The 14,044-nt window shown below is 38.7% G+C and overlaps 1 protein-coding gene across 1 annotated transcript in view; it reads left to right on the top strand.

Moving 5' to 3' along the window:
• Window positions 1-7,409, top strand: part of LOC112237556 (NACHT, LRR and PYD domains-containing protein 1 homolog) — a 31,620-nt gene extending 24,211 nt beyond the window's left edge. Inside the window, exons 3-10 of the mRNA XM_042313263.1 lie at window positions 1,355-1,392; window positions 3,093-3,157; window positions 3,288-3,502; window positions 3,657-3,916; window positions 4,046-4,180; window positions 5,734-5,866; window positions 5,948-5,977; window positions 6,713-7,409. Of these exons, the coding sequence (XP_042169197.1) occupies window positions 1,355-1,392; window positions 3,093-3,157; window positions 3,288-3,502; window positions 3,657-3,916; window positions 4,046-4,180; window positions 5,734-5,866; window positions 5,948-5,977; window positions 6,713-7,044 (1,208 nt within the window). The 3' untranslated portion in view covers window positions 7,045-7,409. The remainder of the gene's footprint in view (window positions 1-1,354; window positions 1,393-3,092; window positions 3,158-3,287; window positions 3,503-3,656; window positions 3,917-4,045; window positions 4,181-5,733; window positions 5,867-5,947; window positions 5,978-6,712) is intronic.
• The last annotated feature ends 6,635 nt before the right edge of the window (window positions 7,410-14,044 follow it).

The raw sequence follows: 14,044 nt of genomic DNA, 5'->3' as shown, positions 1-14,044 counted from the left end.
ATTCATTGACTACAGCTCAGCGTTTTAACACCATAGTGCCCTCAAAGCACATCACTAAGTTACGGACTAAATGCCTCCCTCCGCAACTGGATGCTGGACTTCCTGACGGCCTCCCGCAGGTGGTGAGGGTAGACAACAACACATCCAACCCGCTGATCCTTAACACCGGTTCCCCTAAGGGGTGCGTGCTTATTCCCCTCCTGTACTCCCTGTTCACCCACGACTGCGTGGCCAAGCACAACTCCAACACCATCATTAAGTTTGCTGACGATACAACAGTGGTAGGCCTGATCTGAGACAACGATGAGACAGCCTATAAAGGAGGAGGTCAAAGACCTGTCAGTGTGGTGCCAGGCCAACAACCTCTCCCTCAACGTGATCAAGACAAAGGAGATGATTATGGACTACAGGAAAAGAGGACCGAGCACACCTCCATTCTCATCGACAGGGCTGTAGTGGAGCAGGTTGAGAGCTTCAAGTTTCTTGGTGTCCCCATCACCAACAAACTATCATGGTCCAAACACACCAAGACAGTCGTGAAGAGGGCACGACAACACCTTTCCCCTCTCAGGAGACTGAAACGATTTGGCGTGGGTCTTCAGATCCTCAAAAAGTTTTACAGCTGCACCATCGAGCATCCTGATCGGTTGCATCACCGCCTGATATGGCAACTGCTCGGTGTCTGACCACAAGGCGCTACAGAGGGTTGTGCGTACGGCCCAGTACATCACTGGGGCCAAGTTTCCTGCCATCCAGGACCTCTATACAAGGCGGTGTCAGAGGAAGGCCCCAAAAATGTTCAGACTCAAGTCACCCAAGTCATAGACTCTTCTCTCTGCTACCGCACGGCAAGCGGTACCGGAGCACCAAGTCTAGGTCCAAAAGGCTCCTGAACAGCTTCTACCCCCAAGCTATAAGACTGCTGAACAATTAATCAAATGGCCGCCCGGACTATTTACATTGAACCCCCTCCCCTGTTTTTTTTACACTGCTGCTACTCTCTATTCATTGTCTATGCATAGTCACTTTACCCCTACATGCACATGTGACCTTGACTAACCTGTACCGGGCCTCATTATTGTTATGTTATTTTATTTTTACTTAAGAAAATATTTACTAAATATACTAAACTCTATTTCCTTAAACTGCACTGTTGGTTTCAGGGCTTGTAAGTAGGCATTTCACAGTAAGGTCTACACCTGTTGTATTCGGGTGCAGATACAATTTGATTTAATGAGTGTACATTCTGAGACTTTTGCTCACTTATATTCATTTTTATTACAAGTCTATTTAATCATTATTAATTCATTATTTCATGAGATTGTTCATTTTAAATAACTACTTTTGACTTCAGGGATTCCTCAGGGCTGTAAGACTTGTGACCATGTTGAGGTAAGTCATAATGTCAATTCTTACTTTTACATACCTGCAGTCAGGCACAGTCTCAAAGCCAGGTGTGTACTGACCAACCATTCATACTGGGATATAGACAGTCCTGTGTTCTGCTTTAGTAATATAAACACAGTCTCAAAGCCAGGTGTGTACTGACCAACCATTCATACTGGGATATAGACAGTCCTGTGTTCTGCTTTAGTAATATAAACACAGTCTCAAAGCCAGGTGTGTACTGACCAACCATTCATACTGGGATATAGACAGTCCTGTGTTCTGCTTTAGTAATATAAACAGTCTCAAAGCCAGGTTATAGACAGTCCTGTGTTCTGCTTTAGTAAAACTTTTTATGGGCAGGTAGGACGGTTGTGTCCCACCTGGCCAACAGCCGGTGAAATTTCAGAGCGCGAAATTCAAACTACAGAATTATAAATATTTAACTTTCATAAAATCACAAGTGTAACACATCAAAATAAAGCTTAACTTCTTGTTAATTGTCAAACACAAAACATATTTCAACCAGGTGTGACACGAAAGTCACAAATAGCGATATAAAAATGATCTTCGATGATCTTCTTCTGTTGGCACTCCAAAAGGTCCCAGTTACATCACAAATGGTCCTTTTATTCGATAAAGTCCTTCTTTATATCCATAAAAACTCAGTTTAGCTGGTCGAGCTTCAGTCAATAATCCACCCAGTTATAGCGATATAAAAATGCCTTACCTTTGATGATCTTCTTCTGTTGACACTCCACAAGGTCCCAGTTACATCACAAATGGTCCTTTTGTTTGATAAAGTCCTTCTTTTATATCTATAACTCAGTTTATAATCCACCCAGTTTCCCTCCATCAAAATGCATACAAAAATGAATCCCAAACGTTACTAATAAACTTATCCAAACAAGTCTAACAAAGTTTATAATCAAACCTTAGGTACCCGTATACGTAAATAAATGATACAATTTAAGACGGAGAATCGTTATTGTCTTTACCGGAGAAAAATACCAAAGAACGCGCTCTTCTTCTGCTTGGAAACACTACAGCCAAAATGGGAACCACCTAGAAAAACTACAATTTCTGGCTAATTTTTCCAAAACACAAAATGGAAGCCACAAACTACGACTTCTCCCTCATTTGCCTGAAACTCTTTCTGAAGACTGTTGATATCTAGTGGAAGCCCTAGGAACTGCTATCTGGGAGGACTTGGCCTTAGAATAAAAGTGATAGCCATTGAAAATAGGGGTAGGCTGATTTAAAAAAATATCTTTAAAAAAATTAATACATTTAGGTTTGTCCTCGGGATTTCGCCATATCAGTTCTGTTATACTCAGACATTTAACAGTTTTAGAAACGTTAGTGTTTTCTTTCCAAATCTACAAATTATATGCATATCCTAGCTTCTGGACCTCAGTAACAGGCAGTTTACTTTGGGCAAGCTTTTCATCTGGATGTCAAAATACCGCCCCCTAGAGGTTAATTGATAAATCACCAGCATTCCATGTAACGTTGAATAAATACATTATATTAGTTACTTTGGTTAATGGGCCAGTTTCCCAGACACAGATTAAGTCTAGTCCTGGACCTTAAAGAACTTTCTATTGAAACTTCCATTGAGCATGCTTTTTAGTCCGGCACTAGACTCAATCTGTGTCCAGGAAACAGGCTCCATGTGTATTACTGACATGCTTGTCCTTGTTCAGGACTCCACACACTGGCATCAGATTGAACCCTTGACTTCCACTGTCCAGGGAGTGACAATGTTCAGGTAAAATAACTACTTTTAACATTTCATTCCACTTGCTAGTGTATTTCCCCATTACCTTTGGGAATAGTCTTCTTATCCAACCTCTCCATTTGACCATTGACCCTCTACCATATCTTGTTGTTGCTCTCAGACACAGGACACCCAAAGGGAGTTATGAGTGCACAGTGTCTGGGCTCCGCTGGCTGTGTGAGAGAGATGTCATTCTGAAGTATCACCTCAGGAACTGGGAACCCTACAGTCAACTTCTGAAAGACATGCGGTACACACAAGGTGGTCCATTGCTGGACATCACTATGGAGTTAGGTGAACTGGAGGAAGTTCATCTGCCACACTTTGTCTGTTTAGGTAAAACCATGTAGAAATAGTTTTCAGAAAGACATTAATGAACTATTCTGGGAGTTTGAGTTTACTGTGATCTGGTACTGCATATTCTTTGTGTTTTAGTTGGATGAATAATACAATATTTGTCTTTCTGTCTCCTTTGTATTGTGTTGTTCAGGGACCAACCCTTCCCTGAGGAATGAGATGAAGATTCTTCATGTAGAGGAACATGGAGTGTCTTTAGAGGAAGTGCATGAGGTCACCAGATTCCATGCTAAGATTCTCCATCCCAAGTCCTCATCGGTCTCTGTTGTACTGAACAAAATCGCCTGTTGGAACGTAGATGTCCACTGTGACGTGGTCCTCTATTTGGCAGTAAAAAGGTCAACAGTAATTTCAAGGCTGTACCTGCTCCTCAGAAACTCCAGTCAGAAAGAGGTGAGGCACTAACATTAAAATGTGTAATACAATAGAAACTATGACCAACATTTATCTCAGTGAGCTGCATGTTGTGTGAATTACGAGACTACATTGTTCTGACTGACTACTACATTGCTCATTTTGTAGGCTGTTCAGGACCGGGAGAAAAATCAGCTGTCCCAAGGATATTCTGAATTTCTCCTGTCAAGTCCAAACGGGTCCTTAAAGCTGAACAATTGGTTTGCACTCAAGAATCCCCTCTCCACCTCCATCAATCCAGAGGTACAGTTTTAGCAGGCTGAGGACATGAATCTGTCATTTTGTATATGTCATGGCGTGACATCATCATTAATGTGATGACCGTTATTTATTGAATCAACTATGTTTATTTGTTACCCGATAAAAAAGAAAAAAAGATGAATCATGTAGCAATTAACTCATTAGGAAATTTTTGTTTAACGAGTTACCATCTCCTGAATTAAACTCGAGAAGATATGTCTCTCGATAAGTCACTTATCAATCATTACCTCATATCAGTCTCATTCTGAACGTCGCAGACCTCTTGAATCTGCAAGAACCCTTTCTGCTCATTCACCAATTTATTTAATTTATTTTACGAACTAACTAAATAATAACACAGAATACACATACACGCTTACATGAGATGAAAGCCCCTAGTGGACTGAAACGATATGACGGCTTTTACACAATGGAAAGGGGATGGAGAAAGATAGAGGGAGAGACAAAAGAGAGTCAACACCTGGATACATTTGGAAACTACGCTCACAGTAATCAGAGTATGTAGCACCCCAAGCAATGTAATGCAATGTATATATTTAGGTGTAGATGTCTTTGTTTGTCGTCTCTCTGTTTTAACCAATCAACTCTATAGGGGCGGGGTCGTTGTAGTTCACGCTTCAGTGTAAGGCTCAGCTTGTCCACCAGAGGTCACAATGTCCTTCTTAGTTGTAGAACTTCTCTGGTAGTGGAGGGTTCAAATAGAGCAGACTGAGATGCACCAGTGATTGTCTGAGATGGGATTTCTTCCTTCCCACCTCGTGTCTTTTAGTCAAAGTTCTAGGACCACATGTTACAGCTGCAGACTGAATGTTTCTGGACTCGTAGTGGAGGTTATCTTCTCACCTCGTGTTGATTTTTTTGAGTTTCCAACCATTTTCGGGAACGTTCAGCTCACGCTGTCCGTCTGCTGGTCCCATATGTTAATTCTTAGTCAGTCCTTTTAAGCTCTCTGGCCAGAAAGGGGCGGTTCCATCACAATGACACACTCTTCTGACCTCATTTGGGGGCGTCGCTTAGTTTTATGTGCAACGGACACGAAAAAACTATGATCTCCTTAGAAAACTAAACTAATACATTCCTATCTTAACAAAAATAGTTTCATTGTTCTTCATATTTCCTACACAACGTAAGGATGTAAACCTGACAGTGTGAAAGATAATGAAGTTTTTATTGACATCACAAAATAATAAACAATATGACATGATTATTCTTTAGATCCCCGCCGACCATTCCTCACATTTCTATCGTTTAAATATTGTTCCAATAAGTCACTCTTTTTCGACAAAGATAAAGATATTCCTTTGTTTGTTAATGAAGAGCAGGAGATTTCCCTCCTGACTAATTCATGACCGGGTGTTAAGGTGTCAAACCCCGGCCTTCCTCTGGGAAAGAGGTCTGGCTATCTGTCAGCCATTTGCCAAGCTGATCTGAGGCCTTGGATCCTCAGCCAGGAGAGTCATGACAATGTGAATAACTGGAATATCATTCTATTTCCCTCTGTTGTCTCAATCGTTGCACCATATGGCCTCCTACAGAAGATTCAGCTGTTACCTGCAGACACCACACCAAGCTGTTGTAAGATGATAATGGGAAACACAGGGGTTGACATTGAGATGGAGTTAATCGGGGATGATGAGAAGACAGCGTGGAGAGATATGCTACAAGCAGGTAGGAGAACATGTCAATCATAAATGTTATTTTCTGACCGATGCTATTTAGAGTGATATAACCTATTTCTGTTTCTTTCAGATCAATACATCACTGACACCCATTCAACTAGTAAGTAAACATGAGAGTTACAAACCAACGACTTGAGGGTCAGTCAACATGGTTTACTGTAGGACCTGGACTAGTCCTGATTATAAAAGACTGTCTTCAAGAACAATGACATCTCCTCCAGGACTTGATGTAGATTAGCTTGGTTCTGAATACCCCAATGGCATCTCCTCCAGGACCTGATGTAGATTAACCTGGTTCTGAATGCCCCAATGACATCTCCAGGACCTGATGTAGATTAGCCTGGTTCTGAATGCCCCAATGACATCTCCAGGACCTGATGTAGATTAGCTTGGTTCTGAATGCCCCAATGACATCTCCTCCAGGACCTGATGTAGATTAGCCTGGTTCTGAATGCCCCAATGACATCTCCTCCAGGACCTGATGTAGATTAGCCTGGTTCTGAATGTCCCAATGACATCTCCTCCAGGACCTGATGTAGATTAGCCTGGTTCTGAATGCCCCAATGACATCTCCTCCAGGACCTGATGTAGATTAGCCTGGTTCTGAATGCCCCAGCCTCTTTGTCTATGTCTGTGGAACCTAATATGATTGAAACAGTAGTGGTGTGATGTGTTCATTGATGCAGGTCGTTATTGTTCGAGAATAGGTTCTCAATGCAAAGATTCAATAATATAATTTAGGCTTTTATTGTAGGTCACTTTGAATGAAGTCTGTTTCTAAATGATTGAAATGTGAATGAACAAATGTAGTTATTTTGTAACCTGACTCTCTCAGGTGCTGTGTTGGGGGCAGGGCGTCCGGCTGAGATCAGTCTGACTGGTTCTGCAGAGCAGCAGCTGCGTTCTGTACGGACGGAGTTTGTAAAACGAGTGTCAAGACCTGTCCTGGATGGTCTTCTGGAAAGACTCCTGCAACACACAGTCATCAACCAGGAGGAAACGGAGTCAGTGAAGGTGATCGCTGAGAGGGCAGAGAAGGCACGTGACATCATCGACATGGTGTTGAGAAAAGGAACTGAGTCGTGTTCCAGGATGATCAACCTTCTTGGGGAGATGGACCCCTGTCTTTGTTCACAGCTTCAGATCAATGTCAGGGTACCAACCTAATGGTAGAATAGATAGTTACAGTGTTGGGGTACCAACCTAATGGTAGAATGGATAGCAACAGTGTTGGGGTACCAACCTAATGGTAGAATGGATAGTAACAGTGTTGGGGTACCAACCTAATGGTAGAATGGATAGTAACAGTGTTGGGGTACAAAATACAAAAATAACTGTACAAATGTTATGGAGACACAGTGTTGTTTAAAAACATTGAATATAAGAATAATAATTGGAATCATTTGGACTGGGGAGACCTGCTCCTAGATCAACATGCCTATTCAATGTTTAGGATTACCCTGAATGCTTTCCCCCCCAAAACAGGGTAGGGACCTACCTGAATTTGTCCAAAATAAACCATTTTGAAACTATTTGCAACAACTGTTTTGTTTTCAAAACATTGTGCTACTGTGGGTGACTAATGAATACACCCTTGATCTGACTGGGCTGTAAATCTTTGTCAAAAAAAGCAGCAACCTCCACCACCCTCTTCAGAGGACACATCTCTTAGTTTTTTCCACAGCTTTTTTACTACACATACATACATATACATGTATACACACACATTTACATGTGCCATATATATTTTTTATTGTGCTGTGATGTTTTACTCAATGTTTGAATCTTTCTAATCGTATAGTATCCACATATTGTGAGCTGCAGATGAAAACCTTTCCTGCGAGTATTATTATATATTATATTATATATTATTATATAGTATATGTTATATAGTATATATTATATAGTATTATTATATATTATATTATATATTATTATATAGTATATGTTATATAGTATATATTATATAGTATTATTATATATTATTATATATTATATAGTATTATTATATATTATATATTATATAGTATTATTATATTATTATATTATATAGTATATATTATATAGTATATATTATATAGTATTATTATATATTATATAGTATTATTATATTATTATATTATTTATTGACTGACTATGGTTTTCCAGATCGCCCAACACTGCTATTTGTAAGGTTCATTTTAAGTGCATGTGATTTTCTAACCATTCCTGAACCTATGACCAGAAACTAGCTACATCAGGGCAATACCAGAATAAATTATCTATTTATTCTGTCTCTTCGTAACAATATCTACAGAGCTGAGATTGTTGTATTGTTGCCCCATATATATAGCATTCTGTTGGCGGCAATAATTTTATATAATCATTTAAATTAAAAAACTTGTTGAATCAAGTGTTTTTTTTTGTACCAGTTCATAAACCATGTGCCATGGAATTGGTAAATCGACAATCTCCTCCCATTTATTTTTTGTCGCAGCTGTCAACATGTTTGCCCTCAGATGAAACTGGTATAATTTTTCCATTTATGCCAGTTCCTTTCAGCCAATTTGTATCTTTAACAAAAGGCTAAGCTTGAGAGCTAGCATATTTATTTCATGTCATTTGCGATTTTCATGAATAGTTAACGTTGTGTTATGGTAATGAGCTTGAGGCTGTATTCACGATCCCGGGTCCGGGATGGCTAGAATCAAGAGGTTAACTTCTTCGAGATAGGGGGCAGCATTTCCACTTTTGGATAAATAGCATGCACAATTTCAACTTCCTGCTCTTCATGCCAGGAATATATGATATGCATATGATTAGTAGGTGTGGATAGAAAACACTGAAGTTTCTAAAACTGGTTCAATCATGTCTGTGACTATAACAGAACTTATGTAGCAGGCAAAACCCCAAGGAAAAACTGTTCAGAATATTATTTTTTTCCCTCTGACACTTCCCTCAGTTGTCTTTGCCAAGGGAAATTAGATAGCACCCATTTTATAGTTCCTACGACTTCCACAGGAAGTCTTTGGAATTAGGTTGAAGTTAATCATTGGTGAAACGAAGAAGAGGCACATCCTGGAACAACGTTACACTGTTGATAGTTAAGCAAGAGGGAAAATGGTGCATGTTTTGTTTACTTTCTCTATCGTATACAGTTTGCCCCGTCTACAATTTGATCGATTATTAACGTTTAAAAATCCTTAAGTTGTATTACAAAAGTAGTTTGAAATATTTTGGCAAAGTTTATAGGCAGCTTTTGAAATGTTTTGGAGTGACGTTGTGTTTTGGAAAGCTGTTTTTTTCCAGATCAAACCTATAAATTATAAATGGACATTTTGGGTATACATGGACGGATTTAATCGGGAAAAAATGACCAATTGTGATGTTTATGGGACATATTGGAGTGCCAACAAAGAAGCTCGTCAAAGGTAATGCATGTTTTATATTTTATTTCAGCGTTTTGTGTAGCACCGGCTACGCTAATTATTTTGTTTTACAACTCGTTCAGGTGGTTCAGGGGGGGTGCATGCTATCAGATAATAGCTTCTCATGCTTTCGCCGAAAAGCATTTTTAAAATCTGACATGTTGGCTGGATTCACAACGAGTGTAGCTTTAATTGAGTACCCTGCATGTGTGATTTAATGAATGTAGCTTTAATTGAGTACCCTGCATGTGTGATTTAATGAGTGTAGCTTTAATTGAGTACCCTGCATGTGTGATTTAATGAGTGTAGCTTTAATTGAGTACCCTGCATGTGTGATTTAATGAATGTAGCTTTAATTGAATACCCTGCATGTGTGATTTAATGAAAGTTTGAGTTTTATTTGAATTTGGCGCTATGCATTTCCCGAGGCTATTGGCCACTTGAGACGCTAGCGTCTCACTATCCCTAAGAGGTTTTAATGTCTGAGTGTTGGAGTGTGTCGCTGACTATCCATCAATAAAAAAACTATAAAATTGTGTGGTTTGTTTAATATCAGGAACTTGAAATGATTTAAACTTTTAATACCTAAGTACATTTCATGAATTCCATTTACTTTTGATACTTAATTATATTTTAAACCAAATATTTTTAGACTTTTACTCAAGTAGTATTTTACTGGGTGACTTACACTTTTACTTGATTCATTTTCTATTAAGGTATCTGTTATTTTACTTAAGTATGACAATTGAGTACTTTCTCCACCACTGCATAAAAATAACTCTGATTTTAAACATGTACTTTGGCTGGTGTCCATATTGATGGTGTCCCATCTGGATGACAAGCTTTCTTACAGCTGTATATCTTCCTGCAGTCAATGACCAAACGTCTTTGTCCTCATGGGTGGAAACGTATGAATATTTTCTGTATATATCTGACATGGTACAGCTGTTTTTTACTACAAATTAATATTGTAATTCATATCCATATTATTATAATTAATATTATAATTATCCATATTAATATTATTATAATTAATATTATATAATTATCCATATTATTATAATTAATATTATAATTATCCATATTAATATTATTGTAATTAATATTATAATTATCCATGGTATTATAATTAATATTATAATGATCCATATTATCATTAATATTATAATTATTCGTATTAATATTGTTATAATTAATATTATAATTATCCATATTATTATAATTCATATTGTAATTATTCGTATTAATATTGTTATAATTAATATTGTTATAATTAATATTATAATTATCCATATTAATATTTGTTAATTTACAAACAAAGTGTTTGTGTTTAGTGAGTCCTCCAGATCAGAGGCAGTAGGGATGAACAGGGATGTTCCCTTGATAAGTGTATGAATTGGACCATTTTCCTGTCAAAATGTAATGAGTACTTTTGGGTGTCGGGGAAAATGTATGGAGGTAAAAGTGTATTATTTTCTTTAGGAATGTAGTGAAGTAAAAGTAGCCAAAAATATAAATAGTAAAGTAAAGTACAGATACCCAAAAAAACTACTTAAAACTTCTTGCGTCGAGCCATCCCGGATCCGGGATCGTGACTACAGCCTCAAGCCCATTACCATAACGCAACATTAACTATTCATGAAAATCGCAAATGAAATGAAATAAATATGCTAGCTCTCAAGCTTAGCCTTTTGTTAACAACACTGTCATCTCAGATTTTCAAAATATGCTTCTCAACCATAGCAAAACAAGCATTTGTGTAACAGTATTGATAGCTAGCGTAGCATTTAGCGTAGAGCATTCAGCAGGCAACATTTTCACAAAAACCAGAAAAAGCATTCATATAAAATAATTTTCCTTTGAAGAACTTCGGATATTTTCAATGAGGAGTTAGTCTCAGTTAGATAGCAAATTAGATAGTTTTTCCTGAAAGATTATTTGTTTAGGAGAAATCGCTCCGTTTGGTGTGTCAAGTTTGGCTACCAAAAAATAAATAAAAAATTCAGTCATGAAAACGCCAAACTTTTTTCCAAATTAACTCCATAATATCAACTGAAACATGGTAAACGTTGTTTAGAATCAATCCTCAAGGTGTTTTTCACATATCTCTTCGATGATATATCGTTCGTGGAAGTCTCCTCTCTCCTCTGAATCACATGGCTGAATGCGTGCAGCTTGGGGATTACGCAGCAATTTCGACAAAGGACACTGGGCGGACACCTGGTAAATGTAGTCTCTTATGGCCAATCTTCCAATGATATGCCTACAAATACGTCACAATGCTGCAGACACCTTGGGGAAATGGCAGAAAGTGTAGGCTCGTTCATGGCACATTCACAGCCATATAAGGAGACAATGGAAAACAGAGCCTCAAAAATTCTGCTAATTTCCTGTTTGAAGTTTCATCTTGGTTTCGCCTGTAGCATGAGTTCTGTGGCACTCACAGATAATATCTTTGCAGTTTTGGAAACGTCAGAGTGTTTTCTTTCCAAAGCTGTCAATTATATGCATAGTCGAGCATCTTTTTGTGACAAAATATTGCGCTTAAAACGGGCACGTTTTTTATCCAATAATGAAATAGCGCCCCCATAGCTTCAAGAGGTAGTAATTTAAAGTATTTTTTTTGTCAGTACTTTACACCACTGTTATTTATACGCTTAACAACATCAACAGAACAACATACTTTATTTTAGCTGCATTTAATACTAATTTCAGGTCAATTCAGTTTTTCTGTAATACAATAAAGGCAGACTGTAGTTCAGATAGAACCTGGTCAACCATGGGGGCAATAGCATACAAGTATGTATTTATTTAACTTGGCAAGTCAGTTGAGAACAAATTCTTATTTACAATGACGGTCTACTTGTAAAGTCCCCCGACCAAAACCTCACCTAACCCGGACGACGCCAATTGTGCACTGCCCTATGGGACTCCCGATCACGGCAGGTTGTGATACAGCCCGGCATCGAACCCGGGTCTGTAGTGACACCTCTAGCACTGCAATGCAGTGCCTTAGACCGCTGCGCCACTCAGGAGGTTCATCGGCATAAAAGTGAAATTTACAGGGTTTTTTTTACAGGAAAGTCGATGTTGTTAATGTAAACAGTAAAAAGTACAGGACTCAGAATTGACCCCTGCGGGACACCTTTTGTAATTTCCATGAAACCTTTTAACACCATCAGTAGATACACATTGAGTTAAGTCATTTTTAAACCAGTTACATGCAGCCAGGTCTTGGCCAATTGAGGAAATCCTCTGAATTAGCAGTGAGTGATCAACAGAATTGAAAGCCTTTGACAGGTCAATGAAGATGGCACCATGTTTCCTTTTATCCACACAGACAACCACATGATTTACAGTAAAATTAGGGATGCAGCAGAGATAGTCCTGGTCTAAACCTTACTGATGTATATTTACAATACATTGCAAAGACAAGAAAGATCTTAGCTGAGAATTCATCAAGGATTATAATATTTTAGCTAGGCAAGACAGTTGAGAAATAGGGCTGATTTAGGTCACAAGGGTCAGCACCTTAGTGAAGGGAGAGTACATGGGCCACCTTCCAAACCTTGGGTGTACAAAACTCTATGGAGGATTGATATTAGTTCATCATGGGAGAGCCGTAGCACCACCAACCGGTGATGTGGAGCAGAGCATGCTGGGCAATCTCCAACTGAGGAGAAGGAAGTAACTAGAGAAAGTACAAGTTCCAGCCATCAACTTTGTTTAGCTTTAGTTCCAGCCATCTCCTGTAATTACCTTTAGTTCCAGCCATCTCCTGTGATTACCTTTAGTTAGCGTTATTTGTTTAAGCCAAGGCCAGTGTGAGTCCTTTACTAATAACCACACACACTCTTGGTTAAAACAAGCCATACCTTAAAGTCACGGCTGGAAAAGGCTGCTCTTCCGCTGTCAAAATCCATGCCACGACAGAGGCCTCCCAGGTGGCCCAGCGGTCTAAGACACTGCATTCAGTGCTGAGGTGCCACTACAGCCTGGGGTGTGATCCAAGGCTGTGTACAGCCGGCCTTCAGCTCCAAAGGGCTGGGGGGCTTTTTTTTAACATAGCATAGGTTAGGAGAATTTACATAGCAGGTTAGGAGAATTAACGTAGCAGGTTAGGAGAATTAACACAGCATGTTTGGAGAATTAACATATCATGTTTGGAGAATTAACACAGCATGTTTGGAGAATTAACATAGCAGGTTAGGAGAATTAACATAGCAGGTTAGGAGAATTAACATAGCAGGTTAGGAGGATAATGAACATAGCAGGTTAGGAGAACTAACACAGCAGGTTAGGAGGATAATGAACATAGCAGGTTAGGAGAATTAACACAGCATGTTTGGAGAATTAACATAGCAGGTTAGGAGAACAAACGTAGCAGGTTAGGAGAATTAACATATCAGGTTAGGAGAATTAACATAGCAGGTTAGGAGAATTAACATTGCATGTTTGGAGAATTAACACAGCATGTTTGGAGAATTAACATAGCATGTTTGGAGAATTAACACAGCATGTTTGGAGAATTAACATAGTAGGTTAGGAGAACTAACATATCAGGTTAGGATAATTAACATAGCAGTTAGAAGTTCAGAAAAGGGTTAGCTAAAATGCAACAAATGTCAACTCTTGACATTAATCGGACAAATGCTGGATCCCTTCTAGCCATGACCTGTTTCCTCCAACACATTGATATGGCTGACTTCCTGATTAAGTGAGTAGTGTGTTAAGAAGTAGTCAGCTTAGCGGGTCATGTT

This window comes from Oncorhynchus tshawytscha, unplaced genomic scaffold, assembly GCF_018296145.1.
Source record: "Oncorhynchus tshawytscha isolate Ot180627B unplaced genomic scaffold, Otsh_v2.0 Un_contig_9368_pilon_pilon, whole genome shotgun sequence".
Taxonomy (NCBI): Eukaryota; Metazoa; Chordata; class Actinopteri; order Salmoniformes; family Salmonidae; genus Oncorhynchus; species Oncorhynchus tshawytscha.
Note: the sequence above shows the minus strand (reverse complement) of the source record. Positions and strands in the feature narration are given on the sequence as shown.